At 44.4% G+C, this 26,152-nt stretch overlaps 1 protein-coding gene across 5 annotated transcripts in view; it reads left to right on the top strand.

The window, feature by feature from the left end:
- Nucleotides 1–7,460: 7,460 nt before the first annotated feature.
- The window catches only part of CCDC65 (coiled-coil domain containing 65), a 26,276-nt gene continuing 7,584 nt past the window's right edge, over nt 7,461–26,152 (top strand). The window contains exons 1-8 of one of the 5 annotated variants that reach the window (XM_061614817.1): nt 7,461–7,656; nt 12,720–12,889; nt 15,202–15,341; nt 18,942–19,109; nt 19,554–19,723; nt 19,829–19,967; nt 21,785–21,982; nt 24,690–24,908. In XM_061614817.1, the coding sequence (XP_061470801.1) occupies nt 15,210–15,341; nt 18,942–19,109; nt 19,554–19,723; nt 19,829–19,967; nt 21,785–21,982; nt 24,690–24,908 (1,026 nt within the window). In that variant the 5' untranslated portion in view covers nt 7,461–7,656; nt 12,720–12,889; nt 15,202–15,209. Of the gene's footprint in view, nt 7,657–8,640; nt 8,769–8,860; nt 8,956–12,719; nt 12,890–15,201; nt 15,342–18,941; nt 19,110–19,553; nt 19,724–19,828; nt 19,968–21,784; nt 21,983–24,689; nt 24,909–26,152 lie in introns of those variants that run through there. The other 4 variants (XM_061614816.1, XM_061614818.1, XM_061614819.1 and 1 more) reach the window with 4 other exon arrangements.

Raw genomic sequence — 26,152 nt, 5'->3', positions numbered from 1 at the left:
TTCGTGATGGTTTGTGCTCATGATGGTATTGGAGTGGTTATACGAGATCCCACTTCCAATACTGTTTGTGCCTACCAAAGTTTTGGGGCAGACATTCTGCCTAGTTGGTGCAAGTCCTGTAGCTGAAATCCTGTAATTTTTTATACCACAGATGTTCTGGTTTATTTTTTGTCCCACTTTTGCCTCTTTAGGCAGCTGTAATGCAGTAACTTTGGGGAAGCATCTCAGAACAACAAATAAATTGAAATGATGTCTGGATGTTCCTCTCTCTCGCTCTCTCTCTCTCGCTCGCTCGCTCTGTGTGTCTGTCTGTCTGTCTGTCTGTCAGAGACGAAGCCTGGAGGGACCCTATATGACCTGGCACCCAACCAAAGAAGCAGGACTAGAACTGGATTTTTCTGCATGAAGCTTTATTCAGGAAGTCAATTTAGGAACACAGCATCACACTCTAGGCATGAAACAGAATACTGGGACATCTTTCAGGATACCAAACAGTTTAGGCTTATCTCAGGACAAGGCATGGAGGTAATAGCAAGGAGTTGCTGCAATAGTTTTAAACAGGCATTGAAAAAATGGAAATGGACTGCCTTCAAGTAGATTCTGACTTATGGTGACCCTATGAATAGGGTTTTCATTGTAAGCAATATTCAGAGGTGGCTTACCGTTGCCTTCCTCTGAGGCTGAGAGGCAGTGCCTGGCCCAAGGTCACCCAGTGAGCTTCATGACACTGTGGGGATTCAAACCCTGGTTTCCCAGGTTGTAGTCCAACACTCTAGGTTAATTCTAGGTCTTTCTTGCTTGTGCTATAAGGCAAAGGCTTTTTCTAGAAGCTGTAAGCATCTTCTGAAGCCATCTCTAATCTCCTTGACCTTGGTGAAAGCATAAACTCCGGCTCAGACTGGCTGCTTTCACTTAGCTCTCTCAGCTGTTCATTGAGTTTTAACTGTTCCACAGCTAAATCTGGGCTGGGTGCCAGGACAGATTCAGGAGACAGTTCAGGAGAAAGGAGGAGGAGTTCTGGACTTTTCTTAGTAATCCTATTAGCAAACCCAGACGCTTCTGAAGACCTTTCCCCTGTGCCTCCTTTATTCCTTTCCGAAGTACTGGCAACTCTCTCTCCAAGATCTGTACCTCACTCTTCATTCTCCCCTTCTTGCCAAAGGTTCTCCTTGGGACCCATGACTATATATATGATAAACACATTTTCCAAAAAGCATGATTTGAGAAAAAGCAGCTGCAGGGTCTCCAAGCCAGACTGGAACAGTGGCATACAGGGAGAGTTTTTTTAAAAGCCCTTTCGTCCTGATGGAATTGGGGTACTGAAAATAACCTCCCAAGCTAGTATTCCCCACTCCAAGGAGCTGTTTACTTCAAGTAGCACTTTCAGGGCAGATAACATCTGGGGGACAATTTTTGGTGGGAAAATAGGTAAAGAAGAAAGGACTAACACCCATCTACATGCACCTTGGTCCTCATCTAGATTGGATGCAGCTGATTCTTCTAAAAAAAGAAAAGGAAAACAAATAGCCAGTACTGAGCATCCTTTTTAGACAGCATGTTCATTGTATTAAATATAATATATATATACTCATAGAATACTTCTCACAAACATCTACTTTTCAGGAACTAGATTATATGGAGGAACATTCAATCATACGATCCCCCACCTGCAGTCAGAAGCAGTATAGTCTAAGCACAAGTTTACCTACCACTTCAGGGAGAACTAGGCCCTGATTTCAGATTTCTTTGCAACCATATAGTCACTGTGTGCTCCTAGGCCAGCTGTCACTAGTGAATGAAAATACTTCACATGCTATAACTGCTAAATAAATGTCTAGGATAATAGATACTGAAGCCAATCATAATAAACGTATATAGCCAAAAGCCTTCTATGCCAGAACAAAGAAAAGGGCTGTCTTCCAGGAGTAATGGATGGCCTGGTGGGGTGGCAGCACTCATCAATCCTCCCAACAGCTTAGTTGCTGCTGCTTACATGGAGGGAGAGGGAAGGGGCAAGGTGGTGCAAACACACCAGTCGAGCCAATCTGGTGCTCCTGCTGGTGCATTTGAGGTCAGGTGGTGAGATGATGTCCCAGCAAGCCATCTTCTATTCTATCTCATCCTAACTGCCACCTAAGTCTCTGCCGGGTGAGGCCCAATGCAACTGCCTGTTCAGGGGTGGGGAATCTGTGGCCCTCTAGATGTTGGACTCCGGTTCCCATCAGCGCCAGCCAGCATGGCCAATGATCAGGGATGATGGGAACTGGAGTCCAACAGCCACAAGTTCCCCACTTCTGATAGCTGAACCTTTGCCTTTAAAGAAGAAGCTATGAGACAGACACTTTTAACAGAAGCCAGCCAGTGCCTCTTAAAGGAGTAAAATACTAGTTAATAGGGCATGTGTGTACCATGCAGGCAGGAGATGAGTTTGCCACCTGCTATGTTTCTATATGCATGTGTATTCTCTGGACAATAAACAAATGAAAGATTGTGGTTGGTAGCGTGAGTAACCAACAAGAGTCAATATGAATGGGGCAAGGAGAGCAGGAGGAGGAAGTGCTAGACGAGGGTCACTTCCAGATAACCTGTTTACTGATCATTCATCCTGATTTCTTTGCGGGAAGATTACATGACATTGGCTATTTACTGAGGATTCCTTCTGATTTGTTTGTGGAGAAGTTATGCGACATTGCATCTAGCAATTGTTATCCGTCACTTTCAAGTACATTTTCCCATCATTTTCTTTATCATAAAAAGATTGGTTTTTTTGGGGGGGGGAACTGACTTTGTTGTTCAAGTGTTCTAAATCAACTTTAATCACACATCCAAAATTTGCCAGTATGTGATTGAATCCCACCCAAAAATAGCTATAGTCTGGAAGTACTCTAGGTTGCAGAGCAAGGAGAGAATACAGGAAGGAAGGGATAAAAACTTGGGTTTCTGCCCAAGATATTCCAAAGTCCTTATTCTGTATATCAGGAAACTTTTAGCTCCCAAACTACTTTGACTGTAGGGTTGCCATGTTCATGGCCTGAGACTGATCCTGTATCTTTAGGAGAAGAGAAAGTCAGCCAAGTGCAGGTGTTCTTGCAACCCTGTAATGGGAAAAACCACAAGGTGGAATTCTCCCTCCCCCCTGCACAACTTTTAAAGATACAGAAGACCTCTTGGTTGCAGCCTCCAAGAGGTCTTCTGTATCTTTAAAAGTTGTGCAGGGGGAAAGGAGAATTCCACCTTGTGGTTTTTCCCATTACAGGGTTGCAAGAAAACCAGCACTTGGCTGAATTTCTCTTCTCCTAAAGATACAGGATCAGTCAGGCCATGAACCTGGCAACCCTATTTGGCTGTCAGTTTTTTCCGGTACACCCATGCTTTTTACAGTTTCATATGGGGGAAATGCAATAGACAGTTTTCTTCTTCACATCTCTATGCTGGGGAAGTTGTACTTATTGAATTTCTATCTGCATTCACTTGTTAAAGACACAAGAGGTTGCCAGAAAATAAATTGATGGCCTGGAAAAGTGGGAGAATGGGTTGGCTGATCTCAAGATACTGAGAATACTTGTTTATCAAGAGTAACTCTGAGGAAGTGCTGCCACCTTGTGGGATTAGATAGTTTTGACTGTTTGACACTGGAAAAGGATCATATGCCGCACACACATTAAAGAGGCCTCAAATACTGTGAGCAGTGATCTCTTGTCCTGCTGGCCAGTGGGGGCAGAGGTTCTAGGCACTGAGAGAAGAGGTGGATTGGCTGATTCTTTCAGAAAACCATGTCTTCCTTTGAAGTGCCTGGATTCCCACCACAGTAAAAGAATTAAATAAAAGGTTGTTGGATGGGGTGGGGGACACATGCAGGCTTCATGCTTAGTTTCTCAGCACTGGCGCAAAGCTCTGTAGCACACACAAAAAAAGCTTTAGTCAGCCAGTGTTCCTTTAAACTTGGCTGTGGTGTGGTTTCTTGGAGCTGGGATTATTTACCAGCCAGCATTTTACTGGTCCCAAACCATGTTCTTCCAGGGGCTGAAAAGCGAATAGCATCCAGATAATGCAATGGTTCACCCTGACTCTTCCTCCTAAGGAACATGAACAGGAGAATACTATATGGCTTATATCCTGCTTATGCACTTCCCATGGGCAGCATCTAGTTGCCCCCTGTGAGAATAGATGAGCTTAGACAAGATAGGCCTTTGGAAGGATCTAGGAGGGTTTTTAAAAGAAAAAAAACTGTGAAGAACATTTTATTTCCCATTGTCACCACAACACATCTACTTCAAAATACAAAACAGACAAAAAGGAATAAATATAGTAATTTATATCTCAGGTAAGATTATTGCAGTGTGGCGTAGTAGAGGGTCAGATGACAAAGACCAGGGTTCAAATCCCTGCTTGGCCATGAAGCTCACTGGGTGACTTTGGGCCAGTTGCAGTATCTCAGCCTAACCTACCTCACAGGATTGTTGCAAGGATAAAAACAGGAGAGGGAAAACCATACGTACACCACCTTGAGCTCCTTGGAGGAAAGGTGGGATATAATAAATAAAAATAAATAAATATTACAGCCTTGCTTATTGCATATTACAAATGTTGCTTGCTATTACAGATATCTTTGCAAGATTCACAAGGAGCTCCTGAAATCTGGGCACCAGTCCCAACCCAACTGCTCGAAAGAAGAAAAAGTCAGAGACTATCCAGGCAGGCAGCCACCTCATGGTTTCAGACCATGCAGTATACAAAATAAATGTTTGCCAAATTGCATCATGCTTTAGAACGGGGGGTTCCCAAACTGGGGCCCGTTAGCTTCATTCAGGTGGAGTGCACAATGTTACTGTGAAGAACCCTTAGCAATTTGAATTCCATAGAATTCTATGGAATTCAAATTGCAATACAATAAAATACAGTGTAAGAAATAAAAGCAATACAAATATAATTAAAAATCATACAGCATCTAGCACAACAGATTACAATTGCTATAACAGGCAGAAAAAAATCATTAAGCAGTCCACCACGACCCTCAGAAATTCTCAAGTGATCCATGGGGGAAAAAAGTTAAACCACTGCTTTAAAGTTGTTGATTCACTCCTTATGGTCCAAACAATGTTGGATAACCTTTTCCTGGCTCTACCATTAGGCAAGGTGAAGCTCCTCATCTCAGGATACCATTAAATGTTGATGTGTGGATAGTGTCATTATATGGTTCAGCATCCTCAATTATTTCATTTCATTATATTTTTAATACCATATGAGCATGATTTGGATTTTCTTTCAGTCCAAGGCCTAAAGCACTATTATGCAGGTAAACCTTCAGTATCAGTTGAGTTGAGTTTATTTACAGTCAAATTGACCCTTCAATACAAAATAATATTACAGTATAAACAAGTATAAATGGGATCATTTTGATTTAACAGCAGAAAAATATATACTCAGGTAAAAACAGTATACAGAAAGAAAACATTAAAACTAAATTATTGCACCTTTATTTTCCTACGTTTAATAGCAGCAGCACTAAATTTGGCAACAGCAAGTGTCACCTCCGGCTTCAGTATCAGTGTCAATTCCACATAATAAAAAAAGAACAAGTGAGGCCGTGCAATTTTTTCACCCAAAATTCATTTAAAATATTGCAAGAAAGCTTTCACATTTCATTTTCTTAAGCAGGCAAACGATTTCACATGTAAAAAATATGTTGTTCCTCTTTACATATTCCTGAAGTGTGTTTTGTATCAGTTAACAAGCAAGTTATCAGAATACAAATTACAAAATTTAGGATAAATTGAAACCACAGATCATATTGTTTGAAGAGTGTGGTTTGTTTTTCCAATAATCAGCAATCATTATCCCATTTTTAACAAAACTGTTGTATGCTTCTTTTCTTGTGTATGTATATAATTTGCAGATTTTGACATTATGGCCTATTCAATGTATTTTCCCATTCAGATAATTTGTGGGATGTTGACAACTTGCAGTATCTTACATAACACAACTGCGTTGCAAGTATTATGTATGAAATCAGTGTGCCGGGGTAGATTTTGTTGGGAAGGTCAATAAATTTTTTTAAAAGAATCTAAAGGAAGTTTAATATTCATTGTCTTTTCAATTTGTATACTAATAAACTGTTTTTCAGCTATCACTTGGCATATATTCTTTTTTTTAATTCTTATAGTAGTAGTAGTAGTAGTAGCAGCAGTAGTTGTTGTAGTTATTGCTGTTGTCATTATTATGCCATCCATCCATGTGGCAGGTCTCTGCCCCAGCAGCTTACAATATAGAAACAGATACAACAGAGACAACAAAGGAAAAGGAGGGAAATTGGGAGGAATAAACAGATGACAAATATGTAATTATTGTAGTTACACTTAGGCTTCATTGTAGCAGGATATGGGGACGGATAGTGATTATATAAAGCAAATAAGTGTCCTTCCCATACCACACACAATTAATTAACCCATGGGACTCATTGTCCCAGATGATGCCTATGCCAATTGTAATTATAGGGGATAAACTCCCTCAGTGATTAATCCTGACTTCTTTCTCCCCTATTTTAACCTATCACACTAATCTTCCTACTCTGTATATCCTGCTGAATTTGAGTAATTTCTAGGCTGGAGATGTGGAGGATGGCCTGACAGTGAGGAGGATCCCAGGCTATTTTTAGACTGGTGTTGCCTCAATAGGGATCAATGTCTTCATATCTAGTCCTGGGTACCACAGGCAGGTCCTGTTGTCATGGCAACTGCAGCCTTTTATCTCTAAAGAGGTTCCAAAGCAGGACATTGCTTTTAGTCTCTGAGGGGTGTGAAGAGATGCCTTAGGCAAGTGAGCTGGATGCCTTAAGAGATGTGGGGATGCCTTAGGCCAGGGATAAGGGATCTGTGGCCCTCCAGATATTTATATATAATACATAAAATTTATATAATAAATTTATATTTGTTAAATTACTATCCTGTCCTTCCTCCCAAAAGGAGCCCAGAAATTGAACTCCAACTCCCATCAGCTCCAGCCAGCAGAGTAAATGGGTCAGGGATTATGGGAGTTGTAGTTCAACAACATCTGGTGGGCCACAAGTTCCCCATACACGGTGCTGGAGTATTCCTGCTAATCCTGCGCATGTTTAGAGTGGGCTATGATTAATGCTGCAACAAGCTCTGGCTGGCAGAATTCAATTATCAACGAAGTCCTTGCTCCAGAAAGGCGTGGGGGGGTGTCTGTGGGTTGGAATATCCATTTTATTTATGTATTGAAAACATTTTCACCACCACCCTTTCTATATCTCAGGGCAGTTTACAATCAAGTATTAAACCCGAACGAAACAAAAACCAATTCAAAACCAGCAGAACAATTTTGTAGGGATCCTCATTTCCTTATAGCAGCTGCAAGAAAAGAGAGAAGGGACTTCCTCAGCTGCGAGGCTCTTGCATCAGGTTTCATTCCTACATGATCCCTCCTTTTTCTTTCCCCCTTAGGCTGCACAGCTTTGTACGCTGTTGGCGTTGGAAGAAACGTTTGAGGGTCGTTTTGCCGAGTAGCCTGGCAAGAGGGCGCTCTAACTGTCGTTCGCTTCCCCTCTGCCCTGCCGCTCTCGAAACTCAGCGGGAGAGGCTGTCGCTAGGAGACCGGAGTGACTCGGCGTGGAGCGACGGAGGGGGAAAGAGAGAGGTACGACCGAACTAGTCTGGGCCGAAGGGGAGAGGCAGGGGGCAGTTTTAATCACGATATGTGAAATTCAAGGCCGGCCAGCTGGGATGCATCCCTTGCTGGAAAGATTTGGCGCCAAATCTTAGGAAAAAGACCCGAAGCTTCTGTCTTCTTTCTGTTCTGTCTGTCTGTCTTTGAGGGTGGTGCCATACCGAAATTCAGATTCTATAAGGAGGACATCCATTTTATTCAAAAGACATGAAGCAGTTTTGTTTGGTCTAGAAAAAAGGTCAGATCTTTGGGACAGTGTTCCCCCCCACGACATTTCTACTTACTCAGACAGGCTTTCTTTCTGAATTTAAAATCCCAAGCATATTCCACCCTTTCACCTGAAAAGTTCCCCCCCCCTCCTCAAGTGCATGTATGTGTAAGAAGTGTAAGTGAAAGAGGAGCATATGCCCTTGCGTTTTTGCCAGAGTCACTGATCTTCACATGACTGGAAGTAGGTCATTCTCCCGGTGCAGTGATATATGGAGAGACGCAACAGGAATGACACAACAGAATTTCCCATCTCCAACAGGCTGATTGGAAGGAGGGATGACCAGAGCAGTGAATCATGCAGAGAGCACAGTGAACAATTTATTCTTGGCACTTTGGGTTCTCAAGAGTCTTTAATTATGTCAATTAACTTCTTGGGGCACATTGGCAGATGTCAGGAGGGCACACAGTTTGGGAATTAATGCTTTAGGGACATCTGCAGTGCCTGCAAGGGAAGAGGACCATCACTGCCCAGGGAGGGAGAGCCATCTGCCTGCTTTGCTGCTGCTGCTTGGCCAACATCTTTGCTCTCTCCTTCTTGGGCTCCTGCTCTGCACGTGGGCACCTTGCAGGACCAGGCCCCAGGTACTCAGCCAGCTGTGCCTGATACTGTTCCACCTGTCCCTTCTCTGGAGGGAATATATAAGCCGGCTGGCTGGGGGGGCTTGGGAGATCCAGTGCCTGCAAGGGAAGAGGACCATCACCACCCAGGGAGGGAGAGCCATCTGCCTGCTTTGCTGCTTGGTCAACATCTCTGCTCTCTCCTTCTTGGGCTCCTGCTCTGCACGTGGGCACCTTGCAGGACCAGGCCTCAGGTACTCAGCCAGCTGTGCCTGATACTGTTCCATCTGTCCCTTCTTTGGAGGGGATATATAAGCCGGCTGGCTGAGGGGGCTTGGGAGACCCATTGCCTGCTGTCCATCGCTTTTGGGCCCCTATTACATCAGCTACTACGGACTGCCGGTTGCTGAAGCCCCTCGGATGCTGCTGTGCTGTCTGAATGTATGAGTGGGTTGTATGAGTGAGTGTGTGATTGTGTGTATATGCCATGAGTTTTATTATTTATTTTATTTTTATTATGTGCCTGGGCGAGGGGACAGTGTTGTGGGAGGGTGGACCAAAGGGGGCCCCTATTAGTGTAGTGACGGGTAATGGGAGGTATGGTGCTGTGAGTAGGACATGCCAGTTAAGGGGAACTCGCCCCAGACAACTGGTGGCTGTGACGTGTTCCGGTCCTCCCCACACCCACAGGATTGCTGGTAGTTCTATCAGCCAACCCTCGGATCTCCAGTTGCTGCTTTTCAATGCCAGATCAGTAAATAATAAAACCTCCCTCATCCATGACCTAATTGTGGATGAGGCGGCCGATCTGGCATGTATTACCGAGACCTGGGTGAGCGATCTGGGAGGTATTAATCTCTCCCAGTTGTGCCCACCTGGGTATTCGGTTCAGCATCTGGGTAGATCCGAGGGTCGGGGAGGGGGAATCGCTGTGGTCTATAGAAGTTCCATCCCTCTTGTTAGGCACCCTATCCAGGTGGCTAATGGTCTAGAGTGTCTACACATAACGTTGGGTCAGCGAGACAGACTGGGAATACTGTTGGTGTACCGTCCACCCTGCTGCCCAACAGCCTCCCTAACTGAGCTGACAGAGGTGGTCTCGGATCTATTGTTGCGTTCCCCCAAACTTTTGGTATTGGGGGATCTCAACATTCATGCTGAGGCCGCTTTATCTGGAGCAGCTCAGGACTTCATGACCTCCATGACAGCCATGGGGCTGTCTCAATTTGCTACTGGCCCTACGCATGTGTCGGGGCACACTCTGGACTTGATTTTTGCCTCTGGATTAGGGGATGGTGATCTGAGAGTGAGGAATTTTACATCTATTCCTTTGTCATGGTCAGATCACCGCCTATTAAGGTTTAGACTAACATTGTCTTCTCCCCTCTGCAAGGGTGGAGGACCAATTAAGATGGTCCGTCCCCGGAGACTAATGAATCCTGAGGGTTTTCTGATGGCTCTAGGGAATTTTCCGGCTGATAGAATTGACGGTCCTGTCGAAACCCTGGCCACGCTGTGGAATACAGAAATGGCCCGGGCAGTTGACACGATCGCCCCGGTGCGCCCTCTCCGTTGCAGAGCTCAATTGGCTCCCTGGTTTACCCCGGAGCTAAGAGTGATGAAGCAAGAAAGGAGACGGCTTGAGTGCAAATGGAGGCAAACTCCCGACGGCTGTAATCATGCACTTGTGAGGGTCTCTACCAAACTCTATGTGAAGGCAGTGAGAGCAGCAAAGAAGCAATACTTTGCTGTCTCTATTCAGTCATCTCTTAACCGCCCAGCGGAACTTTATAAAGTTGTCCGGGGACTTTTACACTCTGGTCCCCAGGACGCAATAACACCATCAATTGCCCGCTGTAATGAGTTTGCGCGACACTTTTGTGATAAGATCATGAACATCCGCCGGGACCTTGACTCCATTATTGTAGCAGTTGATCCTAATGAGGTGTCCAGAGCACAGTCTTGTCCTGTTTTACTGGATGAGTTTCAGTTGGTACAGCTCGAGGATGTGGACAAGGTGCTTGGACAGGTGCGGGCGACCACTTCTGCTCTGGATCCTTGCCCCTCATGGCTAATAAAAGCTAGCAGGAATGGAACAGCCGGCTGGGCCAAGGAGGTGATTAATGCCTCTTTACGAGAGGGAGTGGTCCCATCCTGCCTGAAACAGGCGGTGGTGAGACCGCTCCTAAAAAAACCCTCCTTGGACCCTGATAATTTGGACAACTATAGGCCGGTAGCAAATGTTCCATTCCTGGGCAAGGTCCTAGAGCGTGTGGTCGCTCGCCAACTCCAGGCTCTCTTGGATGAAACTGATTATCTGGACCCATTTCAATCGGGCTTTCGGCCGGGGTTTGGTACAGAAACGGCCTTGGTCGCCCTGTATGATGACCTCTGTCGGGAGAAAGACAGAGGGAGTGTAACTCTGTTGGTTCTCCTTGATCTCTCAGCGGCGTTTGATACCATCGACCATGGTATCCTTCTGGAGCGACTTACGGATTTAGGAGTGGGAGGCACTGCTTGGCGGTGGCTCTGCTCCTATCTCGGGAATCGTCTCCAGAAGGTGATGCTGGGGGAACATTACTCGAGTCCCTGGGTACTCCAATATGGAGTCCCGCAGGGTTCAGTTCTGTCCCCCATGCTTTTCAATATCTATATGAAGCCGCTGGGTGAGGTCATCAGGAGTTTTGGAGTGCGTTTCCAGCAATATGCTGATGATACGCAGCTCTACTACTCCTTTTCATCTTCGTCAGGTGAGGCTGTTGATGTACTAGACCGCTGCCTGGCTGCGATAATGGGCTGGATGAGAGCTAATAAACTGAAACTCAATCCTAACAAGACTGAGATGCTGTTGGTGGGAGGGCCCTCTGCCCAGATGGTTGACGTTCGACCTGCCCTAGATGGGGTTACACTCCCCCTAAAGGAGCAGGTACGTAGTTTGGGGGTCTTATTAGATCCGCTCCTGTCACTTGAGGCTCAGGTAGCCTCGGTGGCACGGAATGCATTCTACCAGCTTCGGCTGGTAGCCCAACTACGACCCTATCTGGACAGGGAGAATCTCGCCTCAGTTATCCATGCTATGGTAACCTCTAGATTGGACTACTGTAATGCACTCTACGTGGGGCTACCTGTGAAGACGGTTCGGAAACTTCAGCTAGTGCAAAATGCTGCGGCCAGAGTTCTCACTGGGACAAAGAAATTTGACCATATAACACCTGTCCTGGCGCAGCTGCACTGGCTACCGATATGTTTCCGGGCCAGATTCAAAGTGTTGGTTCTTACCTATAAAGCCCTAAACGGCATCGGACCGCAATATCTGGTGGAATGCCTCTCTCGCTATGTACCTACCCGTTCACTACGCTCGACGTCGAAGGCCCTTCTCCGGGTCCCAACTCATAAAGAGGCCCGGAGATCAACAACTAGATCTAGGGCCTTCTCGGTGGTGGCCCCCGAACTATGGAATGCCCTCCCAGACGAGATACGCCTGGCGCCTTCTTTGTTATCTTTTCGGCACCAGGTAAAAACCTACCTTTTCGCCCAGGCTTTTTAAACATTTTAAATTTAATTTTAAACCTAATATGGATTTTAATTTATAAACTCATGGTAATTCTATTTTGGATTTTTATCATGTTATATTTTCCACACTTGCTCATATTTTAATTGTGATTTTATTTGTTGTACACCGCCCTGAGAGCTTTCTGCTATAGGGCGGTCTAGAAATGTAATTAAATAAATAAATAAATAAAATAAATCTGGCAAAGATTGTACAATTTGTTGACAGGAGAAACTAGAGAAGCCAAGTGTGTAGAGAGATGGAGAAAATTATCCAAGAAGCTAAGGATTCCTTTAAATCAGGATAACATGTATCTAACAAGGAAAAAAAATAGATCTCCTTCAATTTCTTTGCCACTTTTAAATTTGCAGAGGCTCTGTGCCCTGAACAGCTATATGACAGGTAAAATATTAACATGTGGAGAGTTGCCTAACATGAAAAGGCAGTGATGGGGGAAGCATCAACTGTTGATTTCTGTCTTTTGTACTGCTGTTAAAAAAGTACAGAGCTCCTGTCCATTAAAAAAAAGGTTGCTAACAACCCTGTTTTTAGGAAGCAGGACCCTTTGAAAGGACTGCAGTCAAGCCATCATGTCAGTTGCTGTTGATTATTGGCCATCTAGGCTCACCCTTGCTTGCTTCCTCCCTTCCAATAGGCATTCCTGGCAATTCTGGTATCATCAGACGTGTCCCTCAGAAGGTCACAGAGCTCTGGTGGCATTGGTGGAAAAGCTGTCGAACCCAGCACATGAGACAGCTAGTGGACTGAACCAGATTAGAGGCTTCAGGCAGAAGTGAGATCTAAGAACTGCAGTTAAAAATACAGGTGAGGGAAGGAATGGAAATGGAAGGCAAAAAGGAGAGAGCTAGTGGACTTAAACTGGGGAGACCAGGTTCAAATACAGACTCAGCTGTGAAGCTCACTGGGCAGCTTTGGGCCTGCCACGATCTCTCAGCCTATCCAATGTCACAGGATTGTATGAGGATGAAAGAGGGAGGACCATGTACACCAGGCATGGGGGACTTGTGGCCATCCAGATGAGGTTGGACTACAACTCTCATCATTCCTGGCCATTGAACATGGTGGTTGGGACCAATGAGACTTTGGAGTCCAACAACATTGGAGGGCCACAAGTTCTCTGTTCCTGATGTTTATTTATTTTATTATTTATTTATTTTCATTTCTAGACCGCCCATAGCTAATAGCTCTCTGGGCGGTGTACAAAACGAGATTAAAATACAATATAGAATAAAATCAGTAACAAAGGAACACATTAAACTAAAAACATTAAACATAAAGCATTAAACATTAAAATGCCTGGGAGTATAGCCAGGTCTTAACCTGGCGCCTAAAAGAAAGAACCGTAGGCGCCAGGCGTATTTCCTCCGGTAAGCTGTTCCATAATTCGGGGGCCACCACAGAAAAGGCTCTAGATCTAGTAACAGTCCTCCGGGCATCCTGGTGAGTTGGTACCCGGAGGAGGGCCTTAGATACTGAACGAAGTGAACGGGTAGGTTCATAGCGGGAGAGGCGTTCCACAAGGTATTGCGGTCCCACACCATGTAAGGCTTTATAGGTCAACACCAGCACCTTGAATCTAGCTCGGAAACAAATAGGTAGCCAGTGCAAGCGAGCCAGGACAGGTGTTATATGCGCAGACCGATTGGTCCTCGTCAACAGCCTGGCTGCCGCATTTTGCACTAGCTGAAGTTTCCGAACAGTCTTCAAGGGCAGCCCTATGTAGAGCGCATTACAGTAATCCAGTCTAGAAGTTACCAGAGCGTGAACAACCGAGGCGAGATCATCACTGTCCAGATAGGGGCGTAGTTGGGCTACTAAGCGCAGGTGGTAAAACGCATTCCGTGCCACCGAGGCCACTTGAGCCTCGAGCGACAAGGAAGGGTCAAAAAGGACCCCCAAACTACGAACCTGTTCCTTCAAGGGGAGTGTAACCCCATCTAGAACAGGAGAAACATCCACCATCTGGGCAGGGAAAGAGCTCACCAACAGTGTCTCAGTCTTGTCTGGACTGAGTTTCAGTTTATTAGCTCTCATCCAGTCCATTATCGCGGTCAGGCAACGGTTCAGCACATCAACAGTCTCACCTGTGGAAGGTGAAAAGGAGAAGTAGAGCTGCGTGTCATCAGCGTACTGATGGCAACGCACTCCAAAACTCCTGATGACCGCATCCAGAGGCTGCATGTAGATGTTGAAAAGCATGGGGGACAAAACCGACCCCTGAGGGACTCCACAATGGAGAGTCCAGGGTGTCGAGCAATGTTCCCCAAGCACTACCTTCTGGCGACGATCCGCTAAGTAGGAGCAGAGCCGCTGCCAAGCAGTGCCCCCAACTCCCAACTCCGTGAGCCTCCCCAGAAGGATACCATGGTCGATGGTATCAAACGCCACTGAGAGATCAAGGAGAATCAACAGAGTCACACTCCCCCTGTCATACAGGGCGACCAAGGCTGTTTCAGTGCCAAAACCAGACCTAAAACCGGATTGAAACGGATCCAGATAATCGGTTTCATCCAAGAGCGCCTGGAGCTGGCCGGCAACCACCCGCTCCAGAACCTTGCCCAAAAAAGGGACATTCGCCACCGGTCTGTAGTTGTTCAAAACATCTGGGTCCAGAGAAGGTTTCTTTAAAAGAGGTCTTATTATTGCCTCCTTGAGACTACCAGGGACTACTCCCTCTCTCAAGGAGGCATTTATTACCTCCCTGGGCCAGCCGGCGGTTACAGCCCTGCTAGTCTTCACTAGCCAAGATGGGCAAGGGTCCAGAGCAGACGTGGTCGCCCGCACCATTCCAAGCACCTTGTCCACTTCCTCGAGCTGCACCAACTGAAATCCATCCAATAATAAAGGAGAAGACCGCGCTCTGGACACTTCAATGGATTCATCTGTCATAACATCAGAGTCTAAGTCCCGACGGATGTTCACCATCCTGAGATCCTTAAAGGAAGGACAGGATAATAAATAAGGAATGGGTGTGAAGAATGAATTAAAAGGGGTCTACAGTTGAGCCATGTTGGTGTTTGGTAATTAGTGCTGTCCCCCTTTAGCATTGAGCAAATACATCTTTGGTAGGGGACTTGGGTTCCTTCTCTTTGTCACTGTATTTCCTTCATTCATAGGTGCAATCATGCCGAAGAAGAAGGGGCGCAAACGGCAGATGCTGACTGACGAAGAACGGCTGCTTATGATGCAACAGAAGCAGCTGGCTGAGGAGGAAATGACTAAGAAGAAGGAGGACATGCTGGCCCAGTTCCTAAAGGTACCATTTGTTTGGTTGGACATAAGGTACACTGCTACAAGGAAGCAGGAAAATTTGTTGTGTGTGCTGTGCTGTAGGGAGGGAAGTGGAGTGTCAGTAGCAGATACTATGCTGCATGAATAGTGTGGTGGTGGTTTTAAGATATAAGAAAGAAATAATATTATATATGCTTGTTTAAAATTAAAAACCATGTGGCAGAGGTCCCTCTGTGTTCTAATCTGTCTTAAAATGTTAGGGAATAAGGTAAATCCCAGAATCTTAGGGTTTTCAGCTGGGATGCTAAGATACCTTTTAATCTGGAATGTTCCACTTGTTGATAATGCAGGATTGTAAAGCAGAAGAGAGAGTAAAATCATGCTCTGACCCTCATATTTGATGCAGTCAGACAATGAAAGAGCTTCAGACTAGTGTGGTAGATGTATGAGAAATTATGTTTAGTTTGTGGGAGGCAAGAGGTCAAAACTAGGCTTATGGCTCATAGGTAGATTTCCAAAGCAAAGCAGGGCTAGTTTTGTTGTTATGTGCCTTCAAGTCGATTACGACTTATGGCAACCCTATGAATCAGTGACCTCCAATAGCATCTGTCGTGAACCATCCTGTTCAGATCTTGTAAGTTCAGGTCTGTGACTTCCTTTATGGAATCAATCCATCTCTTGTTTGGTCTTCCTCTTTTTCTACTCTCTTCTGTTTTTCCCAGCATTATTGTCTTTTCTAGTGAATCAGATCTTCTCATGATGTGTCCAAAGTATGATAACCTCAGTTTCATCATTTTAGCTTCTAGTGATAGTTCTGGTTTAATTTGTTCTAACACTTAATTATCTGTCTTTTTCGCAGTCCATGGTATGCGCAAAGCTCTCCTCCAACACCACATTTCAAAGGAGTTGATTTTTCTCTTACCCACTTTTTTCACTGTCCAACTTTCACATCCATACATAGAGATTGGGAATACCATGGTCTGAATGATCCTGACTTTAATGTTCAGTGATACATCTTTGCATTTGAGGACCTTTTACAGTTCTCTCACAGCTGCCCTCCCTAGTCCTAGCCTTCTTCTGATTTCTTGACTGTTGTCTCCATTTTGGTTAATGACTGTGCCAAAGTGTTGATAATCCTTGACAAGTTCAATGTCCTCATTGTCAGCTTTAAAGTTACATAAATCTTCTGTTGTCATTACTTTAGTCTTCTTGACGTTCAGCTGTAGTCCTGCTTTTGTGCTTTCCTCTTTAACTTTCATCAGCATTTGTTTCAAATCATTACTGGTTTCTGCTAGTAGTACATCATCTGCATATCTTAAATTATTGATATTTCTTCCTCCAATTTTCACACCTCCTTCATCTTGGTCCAATCCTGCTTTCCGTATGATATGTTCTAGATTAAACAAGTAGGGTGATAAAATACACCCCTGCCTCACACTCTTTCCAACTGGGAACCAATCGGTTTCTCCACATTCTGTCCTGACAGTAGCCTCTTGTCCAGAGTATAGGTTGCGCATCAGGACAATCAGATGCTGTGGCACCCCCATTGCTTTTAAAGCATTCCATAGTTTTTCATGATCTATACAGTAAAAGGCTTTGCTGTAATCTATAAAGCACAGGGTGATTTCCTTCTGAAATTCCTTGGTCCGTTCCATTATGATGTTTGCAATATGATCTCTGGTGCCTCTTCCCTTTCTAAATCCAGCTTGGACGGCAGCCTTTTCTTGCTCCATATATGGTAAGAGCCTTTGTTGTAGAATCTTGAGCATTACTTTACTTGCATGGGATATTAAGGCTGTAGTTCGATAATTACTGCATTCCCTGGGATCCCCTTTCTTTGGAATTGGGATGTATATTGAATGCTTCCAGTCTGTGGGCCATTGTTTAGTTTTCCATATTTGCTGATAAATGTTTGTCAAACTTTGGACAGATGCAGTCTCAGTACCTTGTAGCAACTCTGTTGGTATGCCATCTGTTCCTGGTGATTTGTTTCTTCCAAGTATTTTAAGAGCAGCTTTCACCTCACATTCTAAAATTTCTGGTTCTTCATCATACGGTTCCTCCGTGAATGATTCTGTCATCTTTGCATCTCTTTACAGAGTTCTTCAGTGTATTGCTTCCATCTTCCTTTTGTTTCATCTCGGTCAGTCAGTGTGTTCCCCTGTTGATTATTCAACATCCCTACCCTTAGTTTAAATTTCCCTTTCATTTCTCTACTCTTTAGGAGTAGGGCTCTTGTTCTACCCTTTTCGTTGCCCTCTTCTATTTGTATACAATAACTATTGTAGTAGTTCTCTTGGCCCTACATACTAATCACTGTATTGTTGCATTTAGGGTTCTAACTGTGTTTCTATCTCCTTTTGCTTTTGTTTTCCTTCTCTCTTTAACCATTTTAAGAGTTTCTTCAGTCATCCATTGAGGTCTTTCTCTCTTTTTAACTAGAGGTATTGTCTGTTTGCATTCTTCCCTGATAATGTCTCTTGCTTCACTCCATAGTTCTTCTGGTTCTCTGTCAACTAAGTTTAAAGCCTCAAATTTGTTCCTTATTTGATCTTTATATTCTTCTGGGATGTTATTTAAATTGTATTTTGGCATTATAATTGCTTCTTTAGCTTTACTCTGAATATTTATTGGGAAATCCCAGAATCTCAACACTTTTTGAGCTTAAAGCTCTTTCCTAGGGGAGTATTTTTGACAGCAGAATAGATGTTTAGTTAAATGACTGCCTGTATTGTTGTTGTTTTTAAATATCCTTAGGGAAGACCTTCAAGCTCAAGACCTTTGGGATTTCCCAGTAATTATTGATTTGTACTATTTTGGGATTACCTCTATCCTTCTTTGCTGTTGTAAAAGGGCAGGCATGGAAGGCAAGGAGATGGGTAAATAGCCAAGCAGGCAGGCAGGCAGGCAAGCAGATAGATTGGCAGACAGCGGAGCAGTTGAATGGCTTCCAGTGGCAAAAGATTACTCAGATTGCAACAAAGGGCCTTGAGCTTATATTGGAGAAAGTGGGATGTAGCTGTTTTTATGGTCATATGACTTCTGATCTCATGAAGATTCTGACCAAAGGGTAAAGTTAACAGTGCAGTCCTTATTGACACTCCTGGTGTTAAATCGAACAGTTTGCTACTTTAATTGCCAGTGCAGGCAATTATGACTTCTGCTGTATATGACTTCTGCTGTAGAGATGCAGGGATAGAACAGTGACTCTATCTGTGGCAAAGAGAGCCATAGCCAGAAGTGGCTTTACATTTAGTACCAGATTATATGTCACTCTAGTCTTTATCATATGTTCTGACTGGAGGTTTCAGTTAATTAGCCTGCAGTGCCTGAGGTTCCTTTTCCCACCAGCTTACTTGATGGCTTATTGAGTATGAAACTGGCTAGTGGAGAAAGTTGCTATCATAAGGTCATAAGACGATCCTGGTGGATCATACCAAAGGCCCATCTAGTCCAGTATCCTGCATTTACTGCTCAGTCACTAGTTTTGTGATAACTAATGGTTTATAAGAAATAAATGTGATTGCCTACTCAATCACTGCCCTTATTCTTGGGCTGATAGATTATCTTGTGATGTCTGGGCTGTGCTGGGATTTCTAGTGTAATATTTTGGCTTTCAATGCAGGAAAAGCTGGCCAAGGAGGAGCGCAACAGCGTTGTGAATATGCACAAAATCACCCTGCAGTGGCGCACTGTGCTTCGTGAAGTCAAGGCCAGGGAGCTGCGCAAGGACATTGAGATTCTCAGCCAGACCTTTGAACGTGTGGTGGACTGCAAAGACAGCGTCATTAAGGTGAGCCTTCGGCCCAAACAGCCCATGCAAGAAGATTGCTCTGTTGGAGACTGGAGAGGGAATTTCATGCAGCTTCTGAGACTTACTGCTGCTATGTGACACTGTGGAAAAAAGGGCTAAAGGAAAATAACAAATGGCACATTGTTCAGTCTTGTGAAATGACATCTTAACAGCTTTTTTTATTAACACTATCAGGTTGGAGAGCTAAACATGTGAGTCCCAGCAGTATAGGAACTAGAGTCAGGTGGCATGCCAAGGCTGATCCACAGGAGAATCAGTTCAGCAGCTTTATGTGTATTTGCTTGCCTAATATAATTTATTTCAATTGCTAGAATTTTTGAGTATAGGTCTTAGAATTCTGGATATTTCAGTGCTGAATTCTTTAGCTCTTTAAAACAGGTTGGTCTCCTGCTGTGGTCACATGATCCCTCTCTGTCCCTGTAGTCCCTTGCTAAGGACCTTGCTGAAGCAGAAGCTCAATATGCGCATGCTCTACGCAGCCATTTGCACAACATAGACCAACTGCTACAACTTCAGCGCTGCCGCCTGGGCTACTTAGAGGAGGATTACCAAACTGAGCTACAAGCGCTGCAGAAGGAGTTTGACACAGAGAGGTAGAAGGGGGGAGTGTGGGTCTGGGAAGGATTGTGGTTCGGCTGCTGTGAAAACCTGATTTCTTGGACTATTCAAATTCATGTGGCTGTTCACATTTCCACCAGGAAGATAATCATAGGCCATCACGAGCAGGAGACTCGCTACCTCCAGGATGTGCTGCTGGCTATGGAACAAAACTTTGCGGACAGTGAATATGAGGCCAGGCTTGACTTCCAAAGTACGAGAGATGATGTCAAAAACAAGGTGTGGGTTAAGACTTGGGGATGAAAGTTTATGGCAATCTCTAAATTTGCTAATGAATCTGAGATTAGTAAGTGGTTTAGAAATTATTTAATATGTAAGTTGGAGTCTCATTATTACATAGCTGTGTATTGATGCTCTCCCTTTTTTCCTTTTTAAATTGTTTTAGCCCTTTCCAAATTGGTTTTAATTAATTAATGCACTGTCCAATTGGTATGTAAGGGCAAGATGATCTTTCAGGTATCCTAATTCCAAGCTGTATAGGGCTTTATACACCAAAATCAGCACCTTGAACTTAGCCTAGTAGCTATTTGGTAGCCAGTGCAATTCTTTCAACAGTAGGGTAATGTGTTGGCAACATGCTGCCACATTTTGCACCAGCTGCAGCTTCTGGATCAGCCTCGAGGGCAACCAGAAGCTGCAGCTGGTGCGAAATGTAGCAGCGAGACTGCTCACTGGGGCAGGGTATCGCCAACATGTCAGTGTCACCCCACTGCTGAAAGAATTGCACTGGCTGCCCATTTGCTACCGGGCCAAGTTCAAGGTTCTAGTTTTGGTGTACAAAGCCCTATACAGCTTGGGACCAGGATACCTGAAAGACCATCTTACCCCTTATATACCCAGTTGATCACTGCGCTCTGCAGGTGAGGGCCTCCTGCAGATACCATCTTATCAGGAGGTTCTTTCTGCACAATATAGGAAACGGACCTTTAGTGTGGCAGCACCTACTCTGTGGAATTCCCTCCCCTTGAATATTAGGCAGGCGCCATCTCTGCTATCTTTTCAACACCTTTTGAAGACTTTCCTCTTCAACAAGCCTTTTAAGTTGAGACCTATCCCAGTCTGCGTCTGTGTTGTAATTGCTTGTTAATATGTTTTTTTAAAACAATGTCTTTAACCCTTTTTTAAAGATGTTTTTAAAGCTTTTTAAAAAAAAATTTAACGTTTTATTTTAATGTATTTTAAGGTCTGTTTTTATGATGTTTTAAAGTGTTTTTAGCACTTCTGTTTGCCACCCTGGGCTCCTGCTGGGAGGAAGGGCGGGATATAAATCAAATAATAATAAATAAATAAATAATAACCCCACATAGAGCACATTGCAGTAATAAGATATCAAGTATATGTTAAAAGAAGCATGGAGCCACTTCTGCTGTGTATTTCTTTCTCTCCTCTTCCCAGTAATGTGTAGCAAACCAGCTTGACCTGATTTCATTGAACTGTGTTTTTCCCCATCTCCCTCTGCCCCCCCCCCCACCGCATAATTGGCTGGCAGGCTGAGCAAATGCACAAGGCAATAACATTATATCAAGCATTGTGTTATCCTACATATTACTAGGAACAGGGAGAGAAAAATAAAACTGTCACTGTAAAATCCAGTTCCACTGTAAGATCCCGAGTACAGCTGTAAGAGAGGTTCCAAGAATATGGTTGAAATTATGTGCACTGTAGGCCATTCTTATTTACAGTTTTTCTCCAGATACAAGTTTTTTTGCAGCTGGTGCCTCCACTCATGACCAAAGAAACAAACAAAAGAAACCTGCGTGGGCATACTAAAGTTTCTTATAGTGTGCCTGCAAGTAAACAAAGTTTTGCTTGGGAAAGGAGCTTCTAGGTAGACTGATCTAGGGTTAGGGCTGATCTAGGGTTAGGGCTGATCTAGGGTTAGGGCTGATCTAGGGTTAGGGCTGATCTAGGGTTAGGGCTGATCTAGGGTTAGGGCTGATCTAGGGTTAGTCCAAAAGGAGCCAGTTGACCAGAAAACTGTAGAGCAGATGAGGATATGATTGGTGGAGTCCTGATCCATGTTCATTTCCCCCCAGAACTTGGAGGAGAAGCATTACCTGCGCATGCAGTTAGAGGGCAAAGTGGAAGAGCTGTGGAAACGCTTCCAACAGGCCTTGCGTAATTACACAGAGGCCACAGAGGACCGCAAAATTGCCTTTGAAAACCTCAAAGTCAGAGATGAGAAGAGCACCAAAGAGATTGAGATGCAGATGAAGAAACTGCAGAAGATGCAAGTGAGTAGTTCTTCATGGGTTTATCACACAGGGAAGCAATTGGGCTGCATTATTGAATGCAGGCATTATGTCTTCCTGCAGTTAATGGCACTGATGAGCTGTCCCTACAACACACTGGTGTTCTTCCAAAACCATAGCATTAACAACCTCCCACTGTGGTTTGGTTCAGCCATAACAGACACACCCCAGTTCATCATTGAGACAGATACCTAACCAGTAGCCCTGTTTATACATTTGACAGCCCACTTGCTATGACTTCCAGGACCATGTGGGGCTGCTGCTTGGCTCACAGCTTAGCTGGGTTCATATGGAGGCACTCTTTTGCAGGAACCAGTGCCTTTACCTCCACAGGTGTTATTATTATTGTAACAGAAAAATATTGCTATAGGTTACAGGAACCGGGGTGACTGTGAATACATTCTTCATATGAAGGAACCATTTATATGAACTATCCCCTCTATGTGGACAGAGGCTGTAGACAGACAGGCTAGGGGTAATATGGGAGGAAGGGAGGGTACTGAATGTTTGATTTGGGCCTGCAATGCTCAGTAGCCAAAATCAGAGCTCATCAGCTTCCTCCTGTAATCCAGGACTCCTCTCCATAAATCAGCTTTCTCCTCATCCCACCAACAGAAGAACCTTGGAAAATAGATTCAAGTCCCATTATATCCAGGTACTCGTGAAGGAGTCACAGACCTATCTGCACAACTGTTAATGGGTTTTTTTGCACAGTCATTATTTCACACCGTAAATGGTAGATTTTAGTCATATCTTGCCCTGGAAACTTCCTTCAAAACAGCAATATTTTGAACTTGGGAAAATGCAGTTCTTCCTTCTGACAGCGTACCCATTGCTATCAGAATTGCTGTGTGGAAGTGTTGCCCACTGGAGATCTCCTATTAGCGAGACTATCCTTTTTATTTCTTTTTTTCAAAAGAGCTTAGAGGCTATGCAACTTCAACTTGGAGGAAATCATTCAGCTTTTAAAAGTTACAAATGCCAGCAAAACAACCCACTTCATTTTTACGCGTACACACACAGGTTTTTGAAATGTTTGTTTTGTTGGTTTTTGTTTTAATATTCTTTTGCATTGGAGTGCTCATCTGACTGGATTTTTTAATAAGATGAACAGCAGCAGACTTATCTTGCAAGACTGTCTCCTGCCCACCAGGGTTCTGTTTCTGTCCCCATCCCTTACATGCAAACTCATTATTGCATTGCTGCCTTCCAAAAGGGATTTGTGAGCTTCTCACTCTCAGACAAAACTGCATTTGGTATAAGCAGTGCATGACCATGTGGAAAAGCCCTTTATCTCTGCCTCACCATTAGCATCTATAAAATGGTAAGAACCAGAGGCAACCCTACCATGAGGCTGCCACTTTAGGAGGTACATGTTGGATTGTGAGCCACATTAAGGGTGGTAGAGTGGAAGGCAGCTACATTTGATACATGGCGCAAAATTTACAGGTGTTCTCATGCAGTTTCCGTTCATTTCAACAGGACTTGAGCAGGACTATTTCCTGGTGGATTTGCCCTATGTTAATTATCGGGAAAGAGAAGGAGCCATTTGGAGTTTTGCCACAGGCACCAAAATATACTTCCCCTGGGACTAACATGGATAACTTTCGCATCTACTTAATCCAGATTGTCCTCCTTATTCCTTATCTCACACATAGTGGGCGTCCCCCTCCCCCAGTCTTTCTAACTTCAAGGAACTCTTTCTGTGTTGATTTGTCTTCTGAGGAACCCTTGCGCAGTTGCCACTGAATCCTTGTGCACTGGAAAGGATTAAGTGGCATGTTAGAGGGTGGGCTCCAAGTTCAAGTGGAATGCTGGTCAGGCCTGTTAGACCTCATTCTTGCCCTGTGTGAACTGAGAGTGTGCCCTAGAATACTCCCCCTGGTTGCGCATTACAGGGGGAGAGCAATAGTGGTAGCAAACTGTCTTTTCAGGAAGCTCATCCACAGTTACTGGCCTATTAATGGATGAGCCCCTGATAAGCTTCCACACAACCCCAGGATTCCCCTGGAAAGCAGTTTGTAAACCAGAGTCATACATCTACTGTCTCCCTCACTCCATTGTCACAAGCTATTCCATGTGGATCAGAGGTGAGGAGCCTTTTTCTGCCTGAGGGATATATTTCCTCATGGGCAACCTTCAAGGAGCCACATGCTAGTGGTGGATGGGGCCAGAGGCAAAAGTGGGTGGAGCAAGAGCTGTGACTCTTTACCTTTGTACAGCAGGCTGCATTCCAGCCACACAACAAAAGTCAGAGGGTTCTACATGTACACCTCTCCATCTAGGCAAGCAAGAGGCATTATCACAGTTCCAGCCAGGCAATAGTGCTCAAGGAGGGCAGAGAACAGGGCTAGTTAGGGTGTGTCACCTGGAGAAGGGGGATATGAACCTGGAGGTGGGGTAGCCTTGGGAGAGTCCTGGAGGGCTGCATTTACCCTGCATTTGAGGTCTCCATCCCTGACTGAACCACCCTCCTTGCCTCCCATGCTTTATAACTCACCACAGTTGTTCCTCATCATGTAATTAATTTGACCTAGAACTCTTGTTATAATAAATCTCACACCAGCAAATCTGCAAGCCAAAATAGCTGTCTAACAGCACCTCTTCCTGTCGCCATGATTTTCATTTTGTAGTTGCTACGGAGAACCTCCTGTAAGTAAGCCTGACTGTATCCCTCTGTTGTTGCTAGGACCTCATTATCATTCTGAAGAACAAGATTGCACTTCACGCACGGGAGAGCGAGGAGCAAAATCGGCGTGTCCGTGATGAGAAGGAGGTGGTGTTGAAGCAGCTGCAGAAGCTCAAGTGCCAGATGAACCGGGCAAGAGCCAAGGCTCGTAGCAGTCTGGCTAAGCTGACCAGGGAGAGCAGCGGGGCTCTCAAAGTGCTGGAACGCGTTGTGCAGAAGGTAAACTTGTATACTTCTGAGTAGTCATGGTCTGAGATTCCTTCTACCCAAACATGCAGAAAGGAGGCAAGGGCAGGAAGGGATGGGGTGAAGACAGGTGAGAAGAGCATGCATAAGTAAAACTTTTGGTGATCTCTGGAAGCCCTCAGGATTCCCAAAATGGAGTTCAGAAGATCCAGAAGAATGACTGCAGATGTGCAAGCACAGCTTTGGCATGTAAAAAATAGCACCTGGTTCGCCCTAGAATGAACGGGAGACCAGCTTTCAGGGGAAGCCACCACCTCGTAAATGGATTCAGACTCTTATGCTTCTGCCATTTTCAAAGGCAGGGAGGAATCAGTCTCGTTTCCCCTCCCCTGCTTGGAAGCTGCTTCCGTTAGAGGGCCTGCTTTGTTTCCCATCTTGTATGCCATGTACAAGACTCACGAGCTGGTGATGTGGGAAATAATAGAATTTCATTAAAATGATTTTAAGAAGCAGCAGCTACTCTTTGTGCAAGTGTGCCTACATGCCCTTGGAGAGCAGCAGAGCATGGTTGTTACCTCTTCTTGTCCTACCCATTCTAGAACAGAAAGTACTTCCAGAGGCAGCTGGAGAAGCATAGTCTGCTGGGGGCAAAGATAAGGTGTCCTAGACTGCAGAAAGAAGCATATAGTGGTTGGGAGAATTGTTCAAAGAGGCAAGATGGCTGGAAATTCCTGTGGGAAGAAGAAACTGGGGAAGAGAGAGAGGCAGCGGCAGCAGAGGCTACATCTTACGGCTCATGGCCATATGGAGATATTTGACACGTCTCTTCTTACATGCTGTTGGATACGTATCTTTTTGCTCAAGTTTTCCCTGATCATTGGAGGTGGAGCTGTATACTTTTGTATCCTATTATGCTGTATTTTATTTTTTAATATATGCTACTGTTTTGTTGTTAGGGGTTGTATGTGGATGGGTTTTTGTGAATTTGAGTTGCTGTACACCCTTAAGAGATTTAAATAGATAGTGGTTTAGAAATACTCTTAAACAAATAAATACTGGTCCTTGCAATCTCAGAAGTGTTATGGAAATATATATGCAAAGTGATTCAGCGGTCTGAGCTGCATATGCCAGTGTGTATATTTACCTTAGAACCAGGTTTTCACTGAGACTTAAGACTTAGTAAACTAAGAAAAGCTACTTTATTTATAGAAGTACATGGTAGATAGGAAAGGCATACCTAGTTTTAACTAACTAAGTTGGATGCGCAATGCCCAGAC

This window comes from Rhineura floridana, chromosome 3, assembly GCF_030035675.1.
Source record: "Rhineura floridana isolate rRhiFlo1 chromosome 3, rRhiFlo1.hap2, whole genome shotgun sequence".
Lineage (NCBI taxonomy): Eukaryota > Metazoa > Chordata > Lepidosauria > Squamata > Rhineuridae > Rhineura > Rhineura floridana.
The sequence above is the reverse complement of the archived record's forward strand: the minus strand, read 5'-3'. Positions and strand labels throughout refer to the sequence as shown.